The 20,195-nt window shown below is 41.9% G+C and overlaps 1 protein-coding gene across 7 annotated transcripts in view; it reads left to right on the top strand.

Annotated features, from left to right (window-relative positions):
* The window catches only part of cspg5a (chondroitin sulfate proteoglycan 5a), a 54,021-nt gene extending 33,826 nt beyond the window's left edge, over nucleotides 1-20,195 (top strand). The window contains exons 3-7 of one of the 7 annotated variants that reach the window (XM_069711962.1): nucleotides 533-721; nucleotides 8,939-9,017; nucleotides 12,689-12,745; nucleotides 16,873-16,975; nucleotides 19,101-19,288. In XM_069711962.1, the coding sequence (XP_069568063.1) occupies nucleotides 533-721; nucleotides 8,939-9,017; nucleotides 12,689-12,745; nucleotides 16,873-16,959 (412 nt within the window). In that variant the 3' untranslated portion in view covers nucleotides 16,960-16,975; nucleotides 19,101-19,288. Of the gene's footprint in view, nucleotides 1-532; nucleotides 722-8,938; nucleotides 9,096-12,688; nucleotides 12,746-16,872; nucleotides 16,976-19,100 lie in introns of all 7 variants that reach the window. The other 6 variants (XM_069711959.1, XM_069711958.1, XM_069711961.1 and 3 more) reach the window with 6 other exon arrangements.

Genomic DNA, 20,195 nt, shown 5'->3' with positions numbered 1-20,195 from the left:
CTGTATGCACAGGTATTATGTTAGATCTTATCATGTCTTTTCTGTGTGTGTGTTTGTCAGTGAGTGTGTTTAATTCATAAAAAAAAAAAAAATCACTTTAGGCAGTTTTTTTTTTTCCTTCCTCACTTTCTATTTCCAGAAGCACACAAAGTGATATTATATCTTGTGAATAAAGCGTCGTTTAAAAAAAAAAAAAAGATTTATATAACATGTTGTGGAGCATTTGAAGGTTTTTTTTTTTTTTCCCACACCAAAGCAGTTGAAGATAATCAGAAGCAGACGGAGTCATCCTGAACGTTCATAAACAGAATTTGGAAAATCTGGAGGCATTCAAAGCACGCCTGACCGTTCGATAAGTTCCGTGTTTAAAAACTAATAAATGCACGAATAATCACAGGCTATAAACTGAAACTGACTTGCTTGCACACAATATTCTTGAAGATGTGGTTTTAATTTGTTTCTGTTTCTCTTCACATATTTTAGCGTTTTCATTCTCCTTTTTCTTTTCTCTCTCTCTCTCTCTCTGCCTCAGATGTAACGTCCAGGATTACATCTGGCACAAGGGCGCCCGCTGCGAGGCGGTGGTGACCGAGTTCCAGGTGATGTGTCTGGCCGTGGGCGCCTCGGCTCTGGTGGTCCTGCTGCTCTTCATGATCGTCGTCTGCTTCGCCAAGAAGCTCCACGTGCTCAAGACGGAGAACAAGAAGTTGCGCAAGCGCAGGTGAGGCTCCGCCTAGAGTCTGAGGGGCGGAGTTACAAAAAGAAAAGCTTCTTCCGGTTTTTGTTTCGGAAGTCGTCTGACGTTTTAGGAAGAACGCTTTTTAATTATCTTGCAGGGAATTAAGTTTTGCCTAATGGTAGATATGAAGCAAAGCCACCTCTCAGTGCCGCTAAAACTCACCAGTTAATATCTTATGTGTACTTTCTTTCACATTTGGAGTCGCTTTCTGCTGCTAAATTCATTTTACCTTATATTTGGTGCATCTTAAATAAACAAGATTTAAGATTTCAGTCACTGAGTTGTGTCGAGGTAGCCTTTGGATAGAGCTAGGCTAGCAGTTTACCCCTGTTTGCAGTCTTTGTGCTAAGCTAACAGGCTGCTAACGGTATCTTCACATGAACACACATGAAAGTTGCATTGAATTGTTTTCTTCTTGTCTTAACAATGAAGCAAATCATTTCAGAAAAATGTCAAACTGTTCTTTTAAGTTCAAAAGCCTGAACGGTCGTTTGTCTTCTCGCCTCTGTACAGAAGCGTAACTCATCTCAATTCACAAAGATAAAGCATAAAAATATATGTTTATGTCACATTTTCCTCAGTCTGTCAGGTTCTTTTAGATTAATGTTAACAAGTTGCTTTTAGAGACTTCCAACCTTTCTGTTCCACAAAGCAAGAAGTTTCTGATGAATGAATATACAAAACCGAGGCAAAACTCCATTTTGTGCGACGTATCCTGCAGGCTCGACAGTTTTAATCTGTGGATTCATTCGGCAAAGTTTGAAAAAAAAAAAGAAAAAATCCATCAAATAGAACTACAAACCGAAACATTTAATGCCTTGCTCAGAGGGATCGTGGTGCGGCCGATTCATCATCAGTTACCCAGCGGACACCGAGCCTCGGCTGCGGTACATTACTCCCTCCATCAATGTTAAAAGATTGAACCAGAAAACTGTGTTTCTCCTGCGGCCGCCTCGGGGGTGCCGAGCTGCCGCCCCGGCTTGTGATGGGTGCGGAGATTATGGAGTGGCAGCGGCAGACCGGTCGATAGAAAGAGAACACGGGGGAAAATAAGTTCGGGAGGAGTAAAATCTTCAAAAAGGCAAAAAACAGTCCTCCAAACCGCCAGCATTAAACAATCATCGAAATTCAATCAATATGTCAGTGGTGTCTGGGAGAGAGGAAAAATAGCTGTGAAGTTGCAAAGTATGAAGAGATACGGTTACAGACTGTGTTTGTGCTGAGAAACGTGGAGATAAACAGGAAGTAATGCTTAATCCCCCCCCCCCCCACAAAAAAAAAATATATATATATATCCTCCTACAAAAACAACAGAATTATGACTGGTATGACAAAGTCTTACCAACAGTATTATTTTCCAGTTTAAAGACATAAAATAACACTCTTGAAATTAACATTGACCACAGTGACATTCAGAAAGAGGAAAAGAAACGTCTCTGTCTGTCAAATTATCAAACCTTGTGAATAATTCCCTAAAAACTCTCAGAATTTAGAAGAACAGAGAAAAAAACTTGTGTGTCATTGATAAGGAATAATATCTTTTACAATGTGGAGACGTGCCAAGGAAATCTTCCATCATCTTTGACAGACAAATAACAAAGAACTCAGCTCTTTTAAGAAAACAGAGGACAAGAAAACAAAGAAACTCAACTCCATCGGTCACCATCGACTCTTCACTCGTCACCAGACTCTAAACACCAAACCTCCTGTTGTCTTTCAAAGATAAGGACCTCTTTAACCTCACAAACATAAACTCTCCTGTTTCTAAATACAGACATATGATGTGTCCATAAAAAAAAAAAGAAAGAAAGAAAAGGATGACATCGTTTTCGACTTTTCGACATCAACGATGTTGGAATGAAAAAAAAAAAAAAGGAGAAGCTGTTTCTGTTCAAGAAAGTTACTTCGATTTAAAGTGATGCGTTATTGCATAATGTAAAATTTAACGACTCGTGTCGTGAACTCGTCTTGGTTCGACATTTTCTCTCTCATCTTCCTCCTCCAGAGTCCGTTTAGATACCAGTCGACAGAATTTAAACCTCGGGTATTGATCGTCAATTTCGGAGATGCTCATTCATGGCGTATATTTCACTTTAATGTATAATTGTTAAGTACATATGTTTAAAATCTGCCACCAGATTTGAACTGTGAAATGTTGCATTCATTTAGTATCTTGACTGCAATTCTGTAGTAATTAAATTCAATGTATTATTATTTAAAAAAAAAAAAAGTTTGCTCATGTCTCAGTAAATATATTTTTATTGGCTTATTTAAATTCTCAAATACTGATATTGGTTTCTAAATCAAATATTCAGTAGTTGACCTTTTATTTCCAACTATGCTACAAGAACGTGAGGAGAACCAGAAGTTTCAGAATTATATTTACTTTTTATGCTTGTTATCATCTCGGGATCTTTTTCGGGGGCCTGAAAATTTGTTTGGGGGAAAAAACAACTGCGTTGTGTAATAGTTAGAAGAAGGCTGCAGCGTCTTGCAACGCAAAACTTTACAATTTTGGCTGAGAAAGAAGTTGCATTCTTTTCTCGGAAAATCTTTCATTTCAGTTTAAATGTTTGGAAAATGATAAAACAGATGATGACCGTGACAGAACTGAAACCACTGACGGGGAGAAGTTTTTGTTAAAATGTCAGGAGCTCACAGCCGAGTGACAGTAAATGCTTGCGATTTCTGGGGGGAAAACATAAAAGAAGAAAGGCGAAGTAAACAAAGAGCGCAGTTCTGTCGCATGAGCAGAGAAAGACGAGGATGTAGAGACTCGTTGTTGTTGTTGTTGTTGCGGCCTGAGTGCAGTCATTATTTATCACAACAATAACTTCTCAGCTTCATTTTTCAGGAAATAATGAGTGAAGAATCGAGAATGAGTCGCAGTCATTGAAGCAGTACAAGGCTCAGAGTCTGACTCAGTGTTGAGGGATCGAACCTGATGCTGCTTACAGAAACACTTTGTTTAGTCTTCTCTAGTTTTATCACACTCGCACACAGTAAATGAAGACAGAAGCGTTTACTTGAATTTGTTCACCTTTATTTTGATTGAAAGCAAGAATCACAGCAAAATGTGAAATAGCTACGCTTTGGCCTGCCTCGGCGTGACATAGACACGTTTTCATGTAGTGGACGAAAATGAAACCTGTCCTTTATTCCCTCTGTTGCGGGACCTCGGTCACATGATCTCAAGTCACACGACATTTACGTGCGGGTAATTTTCACGCCTTCAAAAACGTGTAACTGTCACGCATAGACGGGCTAAATCGTTGCTATTTCACAGTTTTGCCACAACGGACAGGCGTGTTTATTTCACGCTTTGCAGTGATTCTGGGTTACGGGAAACACATGAACCAAATTCATCACACAGATATTTGTTGAAGCAATCAGGTTGTAAATGTGACACGGCAGCTCCAGTCATGTTTAAACAGAATTTACCACAGTTATGAAATTGACTGACGATGATTCAGCATCTTTAATAGTCACTTGGTGAAAACCAAATCCAGCTTTTGCAAGATTTTTAACCTGTTTCTCAAATGACGCCACTGTTTCCTAATTCAAATAAAAGATGGTGGCAGGAAATGACAAACTATCTCTTTGCTCTGTTTTCAGAATATTAGTAGATATTTATGTTATTTTACATTATATATCTTCATACAAGTTGTGTTGTTTTTTTTGTTTTTTTTAAACTTCGCTCTTTTCTTTTTTTAACAGAAAGGGTCATTTTATTTCTGGCTACCTGGACAGGAAGTGGTGTCACAAAGAAACGGGTTAATACTGTATATTTTGCTGCGTAGAGAATTTTATCTGCGAAAAAAATCTCTGAAATACCTTCAGAACAGTGAAAAATTGTTGTTGAATGACCTTCTTGGTTTCTCAAAGATTGCTGCCTTTATCTTTTTCGGGAAAATCGGATGCTTGGTAATAAGTGAGAGTCACAAACGAGAACAGATAAAAAAAAAAAAGAAATGAAGAGGGAGGGGGGGAACCAGGTAAGGAAGATGAGGCGACTGCGAGACAGGAGGAGGAAGAGGAGGAGGAGGAGGGGGATGGGCAACAAAGAAAAAGACACGGAGACAAGGACAGTCTGAGGGAGATCGAGGGAGTCGGGAGGAAGGAGGTGGGAGGGGCGGCGTCGAGAGGTGATGGCGAGCAGGCGGCAGAAAAGCCAGATGACAAGACAGAGAAGGGAAGCAGAGAGATGAAGGAAAGAGCTTCTGTGAAGGCATCCAGTTTCTCTGTTATCATTATCCATTCATCCAACCTTTATTTATAATCCAGAAATCCTTGCGGTTGACCCTGATTTACAACGCTCATAAATAACCATTTAACTGTCAGATTAGGGAAGATAAACCCGGAAGATGAATTAAAAACAACAAAAATATGGAGTAAGGAAGTGATGAATCAGTTACGTGAAACAATTGCAAGTAAAGGTTTGGAGATTTAAAATCACACGTCTGTCTCAAACATGTTAGGTTAGTGAGGTTGTAGTGGGTTCAGGAGTCCAAACAAAGGTACCCACCGCAGGCGCACACACGTCGTCGTCATGGTTACAACGGCAACCACGTGGTTAAATTAGATATCTTGCAGTAGGTGGCAAAATTAAACTGCAGAAATTGAACGCGATTCATGTTTGAAATCATTTCCATCCTTTTAAGCTTCAGGTTCAAATTAAAGGTCCAGAAAAGACATTTATATGTTAAAATGTGGAAGCTATACCGTCCTGTTACCGCAGAACCTTTTCAAGAAGTGTATACGGAGGGGAAAAAAAAGACCGACTACAGACCGGAGGAGGAGAAAGAGAGTGACGGACAGATTGAAGTGCTGGATTGAATATAAAAAAGGGAGACGGGTGTGTGTGTGTGTGTGGGGGGGGGGGGGGTTGTTTCGCCAGCGCCGGTGTTTGGAGAGGCGATCTCCCTAGCAACAGAGCCGTCGTTCGTGGATGAGCAGCAGCCCGGCGACCGAGCGCCGCGGATGCAAATGTGAACCGAAGGACCGAAATCCTCGGCACCAGATCCCACGCTACCGGGGAGGGTGTGGGGTGGAGGGTGTGGGGGTGGAGGGTGGAGGGTGTGGGGGTATTTTTTTTTTTTTTTTTTATCTTCACAGGGAGGAGTTAGGAGGAAGAGGAGGGGGAGGGTGGGGAGGAAGGTTATCCTGCTGGTCATGGTGGTGGAGAGATTATGGATGATGAAGATGATGAGGAGGAGGAGGAGGAAAAGTGGTGCAGTCAGTGTAGCAGCTGTAACGCTAGCTAGCAGAAATTTAAAAAAAAAAAAAAAAAAAAAGGAAAAAGAGAGAGAGAGAAAAGGGTGATGTCATAGGTACTCTGGTTCCAGCTGAAAGTAGGGCAGTCTGAACAGGAGGGGGGGGAGTGAAGGGGGGGGCACAGTGGGAGGCGGGGTTGACCTACATACAGCTGTGCGACCTGAGGGGTGTGAGCGGCGGGGTGCAGCATGAAAGAGACAACGCAGCCTCATCAAGCGGTCGGCGCAAAGAGAAATCGAAGAGGAGAAGGAGAAGGAGGAGACGGTGGAGGAGGAGGAGGAGGAGGAAGAGGAGGAGGAGAGCGACAGATTAGAGGAGTAAAAAAAAAAAAAAAAAAAAAGGAGGGCAAGATGAAAGGAGGTGGAGGAGGCCGGGAGAGAAAACTGTTGCGGGAGAAAGAAAAAGAGAAAGAGGAATATAAAGAGAGAGCAGTCGGAGAGAAAGAAGCTCAGCGTGATGTTGCTGCGTGTGCGTGTGCGTGTGCGTGTGCGTGTGCGTGTGCGTGTGCGTGTGCGTGTGCGTGTGCGTGTGCGTGTGCGTGTGCGTGTGCGTGTGCGTGTGCGTGTGCGTACTCCCCCATCTGCTGCCGGTAATTGCAGCGTTTCTCTGCCGCAGTCGAGATCGGACCCAACGTCGGGACAGGAAAGAGATGAGGAAAAAAAAATCTTTGAATCGAACTTTTCGAATACGACGTCCTGGTGATCCGAAGGGCCCGCCGACGCCGCGGAGGCGCTCGCGAGGCCCGTCGCCCCGCGCGGCCCGAGAGCCGCCCGCCGAGCCGTTAACCTCGCGTTCAGTCGGGGTTGAACGTCCCGCTGAACCGAAGACCGATATGTTTATTTAACGTCGCGCGCCGCGACGGACGGCGAGCAGTCGGCGGTGACAAAGTATTGGAAACGAGCCGATGGCCTCTTCGCGAAGTGAGCGCTCCAAAATAAAACATCCCCGTCCTCCGAGATAGCAAGAGAGAAGTGTTTTCTAACCTGGCGCCTTGATGGAAAAGACTCCATCATTTGTTTTGTCTCCCACAACTGCGATGTCTAAAGTTCGGTTAGATTTGGGTGCAAAATAACTTTTGATTAAAAGTCCCCGTATTTTAGACTAATTCAGCGTTTTATTTGCGGCCTTCGTATCCATAAATATATATACGGATACGACTAAGATGATGCTTCTTGGCATCTTAAAATGATCAGAGTGAAGAGTTTATACGGGCGGGGGAGGAGGGGGAGGGGGAGGGGAGGCGAACGACAGATGTGTCCCGACAAGACGGATTTGCGAGAGACAAATCTCGACAAAGTTATCGTCTCGTTCGGTCTCCGAGAGAAACGTCTCTTCGCTTTGAGATGTCGGAGACGAAGAAGATGAAGAAGAAGAAGAACAAGGAGGGAATTCAAAGAGTTCAGCGTAACTCAATCAGAAGGAAAATCCCCGAGTTCGCTGCCTCCCCCCGACGAGATGAAAAGGAAAGCCTCTGTTTATCTGCGTGTTTTTTTAAAAATTTATTTTTTTATTTTTTAAAATAGCACAGCAAGTTTTCAGGAGCCTCGTCTCGTTGATGAGATTTAGATGTCGGATGACAGAAACTTAAATCATTCAGTCGAACAGCAACAGAATCAGAGAGAACATTTTCCAAATGCTTGTTTTCCACAGACGATCACTTCCACCAGAATATATATATATATATATATATATAAAGAAAAAGAAAACGACTGTTCCTCTCTGATTTCTGATGTTTTACGTTTTCTGACAACTATGTGATTAAACATTTTTCCTAAATGATAAGTGCTCAGATAGAACTCGGTGTTGACAGTCTGACCCTGTGGGGGGTGAATCTATGGTGCACGTCTCCCCGAATGTCAAAGAAAAAAAAACAAACAAAAAAAATCCCACTTGGTTACGCGCCTGAACTGACGCGTCGTTTCCGGCCGGTGTCATTCGTAAAAATTCAAAATGTCGAATCAAAACCTCTCCGAGCTCTTCGCTTCGATGCCGTCGGCCTCCTGAAACATTTTAAAGGGTTTCCGTTGCTGATTTCCAAAATGTTGTTGGTTTGTTGGCCACATAAACAATCGTGGGTTAAATCTGAGTCAGCTTTTAGCTTCTTTGGGGGTCTTCAGTAAGAACCGGGTGACGTTTTTTAATCTCCGTTTGTTGCATCACAGATGAAATGTGTTTTATTCTGTTTGCCAGCTCACAAACAGAAGTCGTAATCTTGCTACCTGACTAATGCTGCTTTCTTGCTTTTTCTCCCCCCCCCTATTGTTTTTTTTTTCTGACAATCCTTTCTTTCTGTGTTTTCCTTAACAATATAATCTTCTCCTAAATTTGTCCTCTTCTTGCCTCTTTTTCCTACTCATAACCCCCATATTTCTGCTACGGTCCCATTTTTGTTTTACCCGTCTCTCCATTTGTCTTTTTTAAAAAAAATTTTTTTTATCCTTCTTCTTTTGGATTTACTCCAAATTCACCTCGCCCAATCTCTTTCTCACTCTTCATCTTTCTTCCTTTTCCACCTCCTGGAACGTTTTCAAATCTCAAAACTGACTCACTCGTCCTTACATTTCCCAACTCTCTTTTTTTCCTTAATCTGGCTCCCCAATTTCCTCTTTATTCTGGTCTTTTACTCTCATTCTTACTTCCTCGTCCCCTCTGTATGACCTTCTGTCTTTTCACGCTTCATCTTCCTCCCTGCTTTGCTCCGAATCTCAAAATTTTTGTCTTTCTTTCTTTGGACTTTTCTCCTAAATTTCTCCACATCTTCTTTCTCTCCCGTATTCGTTCCCCTCCCCCCACCCCCGCCCCCCTTTCTCCCTCCTCCCCACAACATATTTGTTTTCCTCCAACTTTTACTCATCCTCCTCTTCACACCCCCACCTCCCCCCCCCACCCCGCCCCGCCCTCCCTCCTTCATTCCCCGACGCCCAGCAGTAAGTACCGGCCTTCATCGGAGCAGCACAATGATAATTTCTCGCTGTCCACCATCGCTGAGGGCTCCCACCCAAATGTAAGGAAACTGTGCGACACCCCTCCTAACGTCCCTCATGCCCGTGCATTGGCTTACTATGATAACATTATCTGTCAGGTAACGTGGTTCTCGCCTCTCTCTCTCACCCCTTTTTCTGCATCTCCTCCCCTCCCCCCCTAAAAAAAAACAACCCTGCCCGGGCCCTCGACTCCCCTCCAAATGCATGGGCATGAGTATTCTCCGATACTCAGAGGTGTGAAACGCTAAAGGACGGGGATGGGCGGGGTCGAAGTGCGAGGAAGGAATAGTGGGAGTTTTCTCAAATGGTGCCGGAAAATCAAAATCCAAGTGGATGGAAGTAATAGTACCTGGATGTCCGTTGGCGTTGTTTTTTTTTTTTTAATTTACAAACTATGTCAAAATCAGATCATCAGGGATCTTTTTCATTTAGAAGGCCACACCAAGGATTTTGCACGTTTTAACCTGTTCATCACAAACTATAAATATTTTACAGCACAGCTAACCACTTTACAGTAATTACTGCTGTGTTTTCATATAAATACACCTTTTCCACAGCTTTTATTTTTTATCTCGTAAAATATTGGATATTTGAATAGTTTTCCAAAGTCTTAATTGAAGGAAGCAGTCTAAGAAATCATCTACAACTAATTAACATATTCAGGGACAGAGGTTTTGTAGACTGATGATGCTTTGACGAAAACCACTCAAGTTTAGACAACTTAAGCTATTTTTCAAGAGTCTGCTAATTGAGATTAATATCGCACTTAAATGATCTGAAATGAAAGGTTACCTGGAAAGGTAGAAAAAAAATGTACTGAAACCTCAAATCTGGAAAAACTTTGTGGTAAAGCTTAATTATCTATTTCAGGTAATGTCCCACAACATATCACAAATTTATTTTGACTGAATAGTGTCTAAAACAAAAAAAAAACACTTTATTTTAGGCGCGGCATAAATCATGTCAGTGGTTGAATAATGGCTCTGACACAGCTGGTGTCAGAGGTTAAATCCCCCCTGAAACCATACAGACTGAACATTTATGGACTGCCGTCACCGAGTAGCCGCCAGCCGAGCCGCCGCGCCCTCAACCCAGCCATTTAAAGAGAAAACTCCTCGCTGTGACCCCTCCCCGTCCCGTCTCTTTCCAACCTGCTTTCTCTCTGATCACCTCTTGCATCGGTGTGTCATGGCATGTCTGCTCTGTCGCTAATATGCGCCACCCCCGGTGGCCATGTCAACCACTGCAGCTCCGCTTGGCTATCCGTTTTACAAATCTGTGCTTTTTAACCAAAATGTCTTGCTTGACTTGTTTATCCTGAAAATGGGGGTTGAGAGTTGATCTGTCAAAAAAAAAAAAAAAAAAAAAAAAAAGGTGGGGGGAAAGCATTGATGTCCAAATCAGGTAAGCTAACCAGATGTGGGGGGGTTCTTTGTGAGAAATGGTTTTTTTTGGGGGGGGGTTATCAGGATAAACATCTGCGATGCAACGCCTTGCTGCTGCCTGCAGGGGGCAGCAGACATCTGACAGGTGCCTCACTAACTGAAAGCATGGGTAGCTGGTAGCACTAAGCTAACATTGTAGCAGCATGGGTAGTTGAAGTGCTTCAACCGAGATAGTTTGATTTGTTTTTTATTTAATTTTTCAAATTTGAAGTCTTCCAAAGATGTGGTACCACCCTCTAACAACTCCATCAGTAGTTTTTTATTTTTTATTTACCATTTTAGCTGACAGTATTTAGTTTTTATATTCTAATTTCTTTCACGTAACAGTTTTAGACTGAGTTTGTTTTTGAAGCAAAAAGTGTCTCACCCACTAATTGTAACCCCAACTAAAAGCCATTTTCATTACCCTGACAAACATTAAATCCCTAAACCGTAGTAAATAAAGAAATCCATCATCTCTGAACTTCTGAACGCCTAACCTCAACACGACTTACATATCAGACCCCCTAAAAAAAAAACCTCATCCACTGGATTGAATAGTATTTGTAAATAATTTCACTGGTTTGTTTTCAACCACTTAAAGGTGCCCTGTAGAGTTTTTAACCACTGGTGGCGCTGTTGAGCTGCGTTTTACCAAGAAATGGAGGAATCCGCCAGGAAATTTAATAAGGAAAAATACTGCAAGCTGATTAACAATGCAGTTGAAAAATAAAAATAAATTAAATCTGATTTGCGAATGTTTTACGAGGAAGGAAATTGTCTCTGTCTTGGTAAAACATTGGATTAAAAGATTACTTTATTTGCAAGAAAAATAGGGTTTGGTTTCAATGCCAGGCTTACATTTTTTGCAGCGAAAAGCAATGTTCAAAACCTTTTTTTATTTATTTATTTATTTTTTTAAACAACAAAGCTTTTCCATGTTTAGACGAAACTGACCTTCACATCAGCCGTAAATCATTAACTTTAACTTCATCATAATTTTCTAAAGCAGCAAAACTAAATTTGGCTAATGTGTACCGAATGTGCCGTCCCATTGCAAGCAAGGGACAGTAGTTGGTTCAAAGATGGTTTTCATTCGCAAAATGATGTTTTTGATTGCTTCGAATCACTTTCAGTGGTCTGAATCTTTTTGTTTTTGCTGTATGTTTAATATTTTCATCTTAACAGAGCTGAATCAAGAATCCCTGTATTTAAATAAGGCTGCAAATAGTTTTGTAAAAGCAGCAGTTCATTTCTTTATCTAATTTTCAGGTTGTAGCAAGTCTTAAAATATTCAACGAGTGGTTTGACTCTTTCCTCTCCTGCCAGCTAGAAGGAATCTGAATAGAGTCGATAAGGAATGTGAAAGATTTTAGATAAACTGATTGGATTTTGGATCCTGGATTTAGACTTTATAAACTGGTATTGGATTCCCCCAAACTTAATAATAAATGAGTCGTTAAGTCACTAATCTGGTGTGACTTGATGTCCTTTCATATCTGTACGGACTAGCTGTGGCGCATTCTGCCCTTCTGTCCATCAATTTACCTCGAAACAAACATAACGGAAATATTTCCAACTACTATTCAATCCAGATTTATTTGGGAACAACATTTTCCAACCACAAACAAAACTCACCTAAATAAAACCATACTGACCCACCCGTTCCCCCCCCCTCTTCCCTCCCTCCCCCCTAAATAAACCCTTATAAATACACCCTCTAATAAAGCAAATAACCTCAATTCCTCTTCCAAAACAAAACAGCTTAACAGCCCCAGCGTTTGTTGCCACGATGCTCGAGAAACCTCACCAGTAACACCCAAACCCGAATGTACTGTGGTGATGCAGAGAAACGGCCGGGCAGCACCGGGAGAGTCTGTGTTTGAGTCGGAGTCAGTCGCCCGCTGGGAATATCAGCTGACATCTGACAGGAAGTGTCTCCTGCTGTCGGTCTCTGTCTCCGACACCCCATCTCTCTCTCTCTCTCTCGCTCTCTCTCTCTCTCTCTGTCTCTTTGTCTTTTTCATCCGTCTACCTTTATCTCTTCCTGTCCGCCTCTCCGATCTCTCCGTATCCTTCTTTGATCTGTCCCTCCTCTCCCCCTCCCTCCCCCGTCCACTTCTCTCTTTTTTTTTTTCCTCTGTCCATCTGTCCATCTGTCTCTCTCTCTGTCTCTCTCTCTCTCTCTCTCTCTGTCGTTCTCTGAGGATGCCTTGTATGGTTTTTCGAGGAGTTATAACCCTTTGCCCCCATCCCCCTCCCCTCAGAAAACCATGAGCAGATACACCTGGGAGTGTAAGACCAAAGAGGAGTCCGACTGCGAGGTAAGACCAAATTCAAAATGTCAGATAGTACCCGAATCCCCCCCTCCTTCCCCGCCTTCCCAAACAGCTGTTACATTGTTACTGTGGCCCTGTCAATCACCCTCTTCAACTCTCAGCGAATCAGTCCGAGCCTTAACCCCCCCCCCATCCCCCCACCCCACACACACAAATAAACAAAAACATAAATATGTATAATAAACTGAACTCGACATCAAGAATATTAAACAAATATTTAGTGTTTACTTTGACAGAATTACTTATAGAAGTACAGCAAACATTGAGCTTCATTTAACGATCCCGAGGATGTAAACAAACACCGATAACCAGATTATTTTTTCCTGCCTTTACACACTTTACTTTGGGTTATTTATTCACCGAGAAAACACACAATAATTAATATGATTGTGTGTCAGATTTAGGTTGATTTCAAAGCAGACAAAACAACACATATAGTCCATTTAAGAACACACAATATATTGTATTAGTCGTTCAACTTAATTTGTTAAATCTGGGATCTTTACACCGAACGCAGCATTAATAAAAAAAATTAAAAAAAACACATGAAGCTGAAACATCTGGAGCAAAAAAAGAGAAGAGAAAGCTTTTAAGTTTGACGTTTATTTGCCTTCCTAATTTATAAGGGAACTTTTTTATATATCGAGATTTGATTAATACAGATGAGGGGTAGATGAATGACAGCTGGATAATGTCCTCTGTGGATGTGCAGAAGCTTTGGCAGGTCGAATGAAACGACTACGTAGAAGCTTTCAGTTTTTAAACATGAAGCCTGTGAAACAAACTTGGACTTCATAATGGAAAGTTTTTCCTACAAAGGAAGGAAATAACCGAGATACTCAGAAGCAAGAATCAGGATCTATTGGCTTTAGCTGCTTAAATTCCTTTGTTGAATCTGTGTCTCCTAACTTTCTGGAAGTGAAATACTAAATTGCTTGTGCACTCCTTTAAATATAAGCTATGAATTCATTCTCAACAATAAACATTAAGCCATTTAAATTAGTGACATATTTACTGCTGTCGATACAAACATTAGTAATAAACAAAGCGTTCACATGAGAACAATTTGATAACTTGCATTTAGTTGTTGTTTTTAGTCTATGAAAAGCATTCGGTCCTGCGTTGGAAGCTTTGGTGACGAGATGACTCTTTCTGTTTATATCTGAATCACAGATGATGCTTTTAATGTTAACCTTAATGTAAATACCTGTTGGTTTACCTGGGGTTTTAGAGTCAGTTTATCATCCTATGAAACAGAGGGAATTCTGTAATATTTGGAACAAAGTTAGATATATATTCAAAGTACATTGCTGCTTAATTAAAACCAGAAGTCCCACATCACATCACATGAACTGCTGTTATTAAAGCTCAGTTTACGCCAATTTGTACCCACTTAAATTCAAAACTTGATGTCTTTGCAACACCGAAAACAAACAGTTACGGTACATGTAAGAACCTGCGTAGATAAAATGATGAAAACTGTGTTTTCCCTTCAACACATTACAAAAAAAAAAAAAATCCTCCAGAGGCTGCAGAGTAAATCCAAAACCCCAATCATAAACTGACATAAAACCTGCATCGGTCCTGCGGCAGGAAGCTGTTGACCTTGTGAAGTCCTTGTCACATGTCCAGACGGCCGAGGCACACGCACGAACACACACGTCTTAAATACAAGAAAACGGCTTCACAAAAGGACGAATTTACGGAGAAATTGAAGCACACATAAGCACATGCTAACAAATAGTCATTCAACACACAAAAGCCAGACATTTGTGCACAATAACACAGAAAGCACTTATGTTCCTCTGCGGTAATTCAGCGCTTTGTGTTTCGTTCAAGGCGGTAGATTGAACCCACTTGTCCTCAATCTTCCCCTCCCGGTAATTCAGTCGAGTTCCAGCTGTGCGGTTTTTCCTCCTGCAGTCAAACGGCAAAATGGAATTTTTTTTTTTTTTTTTCTGTCAATACTAAATAAATTCAACAGAGAAAATGAATTGACCGGGCAGAGCAGGCCGTAATTTTCTAAGAGGATTTAATTTCCATCGACGGAATTGGCTCTCAGACGGACTTATCATAACATGAGTCGACCTGAAATCCAAAACGCAATCGTGCATTTTACAAAAGGAGAAATCGCTTTGAAATTAATACTTTTACGCACAAGATTCTGTGATTTTTCAACATTGAACCGATGATCTTAAAAACTTTTTGGACTTTTTGAATGTGACTTTTCCGCAGATAACATGAGCAAGCACTGTTGCTACTGTAGCTCATATTTACCTGTCCTAGTTTTTTTTTTCCCAAGCAAACATACTGCTGTCATAATCTAAAATAGATTTTTATTTATGCACCAGAAGACTTTCCGGAGGAGGAAAATGCACAATTTTGTTGGAAAATGTGAGACGCAATTTGAATTTTTACAACAACTTCGACCTGATTTCTGAAGTCAGGGCATCAGCTGAGGAGTATTTGAACACTCGACCAGAAATCGTACTCCTTCCTGCAGTGATGTATAAGTGTGGTTACAGGTGCGTTAACAGACATACTGCTCCCTTTTCTTTTATTTAATGTTAATTTATACATGTATTACATGAGCCAAAGCCACATAGCTCAGCATTTATATCCTTCCTAAGCTTGTTTGCGATGTGCTTCCTCGAATGTCCGTTTAAAATACATAAAACTCAAGCAACACAGCCGCAAGTCCCTTTTAAAAAAAAAAAAAAAAAACCCGAGACAGCTCTGCAGGGTCCCTCGTCCTCTCCTTCGATCCTCTGGACTCCACACAAAAGCCAGAATATTGACACACATATATTAAGAAGCAAACATCTGTCAGTAAATGCAAACAAGTATGTATGGCAAATATACACAGACAAACAAACACACACACACACACACACCAACACAAATATTTTAATATGAAGTGAGCCCAAGTGTAAAAAGGCACCGTAATCCTAACGCACACAGGTGTATTTACACTCAGAAATAAATCTGCTGCAGAGACGCAGCTGAAGGAAAATACTGATCCAGATAGACTGATGCACCACTAAATAATACTAAAAATAATGTGGCCACACATTTCCGACCACATTTCCCATAAACCCCATCACTTCCTAAAAACAAACAGATTGTCTTATTCCCAGAAATATATTCTCTTTTTACTTAACTTCCCCCTGCATGTTTATTATTTGAACCTTGATGACGGTTGGCAACTCCTCAAAATGGTTTATCTATGAGCCTGCATGCTAACAGAAACTAACATGCTCACGTTTTGAAGGTCAAATCTTTTTAGCATGTCAGCATGCTAACATTTGCTAATGCAACAATGTGGACAGCATTCATTCGTTTAGTTTTGGTGAAATATGATTGAAAGTTGAATGGGTTTTTTTTTTTAACGTGTCATTCAAATTCATCCTGAAGGGGACAGGAATTATCTGTAGCTATAATTTAATGGCATTTTATCCAAACATTTGTGGAGATATTAAGCTCATAACCAAGAAGCGAAACCAATATTTCTATCCATAGTGCCGTGATTCCGCCACGTGGCTGCAAATAGAAAGCAACGAACAAACAAACAAAAACGTCCGCGCTCACAATTCTTTGAAAGATGATTTCAATCAAAGAAAAATTAACACACGGAAGCTTTGAGATTTATGGACATGATTGATGGGAGTTTGGCTTTGAATACTAAGAGCTTCTCTTTATTCAGTGGACACAACGGTCACCATTCACACATAAAAGCAATTCAGCAGAGTCTTAAGAATTAACATGACAATCACTTCCTAATGTTTCGATACGTCGTCCGGCGCCTTTTAAAACCAAATCAAAAAACCCACTAAATAACAAAAAGAACGTCAGGAACTGTCCGTGTGCCTCCATCATCATCATCATCATCATCACCACCATCATCATCAAAACCCTGTTTTATCTCTGTTCCCGCTCCACCCGCCCCCGCCCCCCCCCCTCGAACCCCCACCTCAAAAAACCGACACCCACTCAAAAGTCCTCGTGACTCCGTGACTCCCACCCGCTGCCCGCTACCCCCTCCCGCCCCCCACCTCACCACCACCCATGCACAGACGAACAATGAAATCCAACAAACACAAAACATTTTCCAGTTTCACGCTGACGGGAGGACTGAGGGCCCCTATCCCGTAACCATGGAAGTGACGTATCCGCACGTCCTGCCTGAAGTTACTATCTAGGCCAACAAGCCAGCGGGTAAATGCTCTCACTGCTCTTCCTATTCCTAAAAAGTGCCATTGAGTTCCGAGCGCAAACATTCAATCAGGGAGTGTTTGCAAATGGCACAGGCCTCCGGGTCTGGAATTTGATGCGTGTGTGTGCGAGTGAATGTGTCCATCTCACCATACTCTGCCTCTGTGTGTGTGTGTGTGTGTGTGTGTGTGTGTGTGTGTGTGTGTGTGTGTGTGTGTGTGTGTGGCTGTGTGGCTGTTAACTTGCCCGTGTGGTTGACAAAGAGGCGCAGACTGACGCCCCGGGATGCCTCGGTGCAGCGGCGTCGATGATGCCATGCAAAATTAATGGGCATAAGAGGCTGGAAAACAGCGCTTAAAATGGACTCCGCAATCAATTATTTCCCCCCCCCCCCCATCTGACCTGAATTAAATTCAGATTGATTAAACTGAAACCTTTAAAAACACGATGTTTTGTTCCCCTCCTCACCCTACCCCTTCCCTTCCCTCACCCCCTCCCACCCCCCACACCACCCCAGCGACTGCTTGGGTATGTATGACGGTGGTACCCACAGATAATCAAACTCATTTTTTTGTTATTTTTTTGGGGGGAACGAGCGGAGACGAAGCAGGAGGAGGGAGACGGAGGTGTTTCTGCATGAGCGGCCATTAACTGTCGGGGTTGTCAGGGGTCTTGCATGTGGATGTGCATGTGCTTCCTGGCTTGCCTGAGGAGGAGGGGGAAGGGGGAGGAAGGGTTTGGGGGAGGTTGTCGCTCATGCAGCTCACCTCAGTGTCTCCCTCGACCAAAAATACAACATCATGCCAGCTGAGCATGACGGCAGTTTGAACGGCGGTGACTTCGAACCACCGACACGGCTGCTACTAAAAACTGGTTTTAGCTGTTTTGATTTTCTTGAACATTTTATTGGTATTTTTTGCTCCAATTCTGGCGCTATTTAAAGGATTATACATGTGTTTTTTGCAGGTTTTAATACTTAGACTGCAGATTGAAATACTGTACATCAGCACACAGATGCTTCCTTATAGGCAGATATAAGTGTGTACTAATGTACTCGTCAAGAATTTGAACCCCTTTCTGATACAGTAAAATCCAGTCGTAATAATGACATATCCAGTTAAAATAAATTTCCTCATGGAAGAAGTTATCATTGTTGACCAATACTGTACATTACTACTTAGATTTCCATTATATCTGCTTATTACAGTGTGTTATAATACATTTATTTAATGTTTGTATGGTACTTGTAGTAATAGTGGAGTAGATTAAATGAAGCGTTAGCAGATTTCCATTGATTTCTGCACAATTTGAAAATTCTATTCGCCAGCTCTTTAAACTCGTGTAGTTTTATAACCCATCGCAGCAAAAGTGGAGGAAATGCATTTCAAACATTGTCCTCACTGATGACTGAAAGAAGCCAAAATATTCTGCTTATTGATTTTCAAACTGTACAGAAGTTAATGGAGGTCAATGGCTACCAGATCTAAATTTTAAAGCTGGCATTCACGAAAAAACGTAAAGATCGGAAGTTAAGCAGCTAAAACTTACAAACACACCGGTGTGGTCCTTTAAAGCATGAAGACGGAACATGAAAACCTGTTTCAGTGCTTGAAATTAAAGACCGATTGAAATTCTTCTAAAGTGTACGAAGCCAAAGTTAATCTCGGTTTATGTCCAATGGTAAAGTTTTTTTTCCAAATGGCATCGATTGAGTCAGAACAAAAACTCGAAGCCTCGTTTTGATCCGCTCCCGTTTGCCCTCTTAATGTTAGTCAATGCGTTGAGCTGTTGTTAAACACTCAACGCTTCTCGTAGCTGTTTCCAAACAAAGAACGCAATACTTCCCAAATTGACTCCGAACGTTGGACAAAAATTGTAAGTTGCAGGAAGCATTTAATATAGAAGGGTTTGGTTATAATTTGATATCGATTTTTAGAAAAAGATGACTGGCTTCTAAAAGGAAATTCACTTCTGGTAGTTTACAGAGGGCGTAGAAAAGCCAAGTTTTCCACCGATCGGCAGGGTCAAAGATGCTCTTGAACACGGACGCGATGCTGCGGTTCTAACTGTATTTTATACCCCACCCCACCCTCCACCCCCTCCACCTCCACCCATTCCTCTCGGACAGGATGATCCTAATTCCCAGAACAAGCTGGAGGACCCGGTGAAGGCCCCGCCCAAGGAGGACGACTCCCTCAACATCCACAACTCTCTGACCCCCAAACACGAGAACCACAAGGTCCTGGGCGAGGAGAACTCCTCGGAGGTAAACTCACTGCAGAACAACATGATGTGAAACAAAACAAAACAACACAACAGAGCAAAACAATCCCAGCAACCTTGACAACACGACACCAATATCGACAAGGTGCGCCGGCGAAAGGGGAGTCGACAAACGCCTCCCCTCGTCTCTGACCATCTGCTGCCGAGCGCGTCCAAAATGCCGGTCAACCAACCAACCAACCAACAAAACCAGCCTTGCCAACGTACCAGCCAACCAACACGGTCTGCAACCAACTCCGACACGGCAACACTGTCACCGAGCGGCATCGAGTCGCTGCAAAAAAAAAGAAAAAAAAAAAAAAGAAGATGTACACCAACCACCACCGCCGCCGCCGTCACTGCCCCCAGCTGAAAGTAACCCCGCCCCCTTCCCGCCTCACCCTTGCCGCCGCCTTGCAACACCTCCCCTTTACATCCAGCCACGCCCCTGTTTTGCTGGCCCCGCCCCCTCCCCCTTGTTGCTGTCACTCCCCTTATCTTTCTTACCTACACACACACACACACACAGACATGAGAAGCATACACACACATACTGTGAAAAGATAAAGACATAACCACGCTTATATGTATACACACACACACACAAATCTTCCCCCCTGCCTGCATTGGTGTATTTTGTAAAAAGAAAGAAATCATACAGAAGTTTAAAACGTACGTAAAACGTCATTGTAAAAAAAAAATTTAAAAAAAAGTTACGATAAAAGCTACTGAGAGGTTTTGATGTTTGTCTGACTAATCCAGTGAGTATGTATAAATATTGGGAAAAAAAAAAATTGCTTGGATTGATTTAAAAGAAGCAACACAATGTGTCTTGGTTTTCATTGATGTGATTTCTAATCCTTTGATGTACTTGTTTTTTTTTTGTACTTTTTTGGGACTTCGAACAGAGAATAAACAAACGAGATTCAGACAGTTGTTCAAATAAACCTTTTTAACATGA

This window comes from Brachyistius frenatus, unplaced genomic scaffold (assembly GCF_029030835.1).
Source record: "Brachyistius frenatus isolate BFR_SWC_R1_liver_20210118 unplaced genomic scaffold, ASM2903083v1 Contig_104, whole genome shotgun sequence".
Taxonomy (NCBI): Eukaryota; Metazoa; Chordata; class Actinopteri; family Embiotocidae; genus Brachyistius; species Brachyistius frenatus.
Note: the sequence above shows the minus strand (reverse complement) of the source record. Positions and strands in the feature narration are given on the sequence as shown.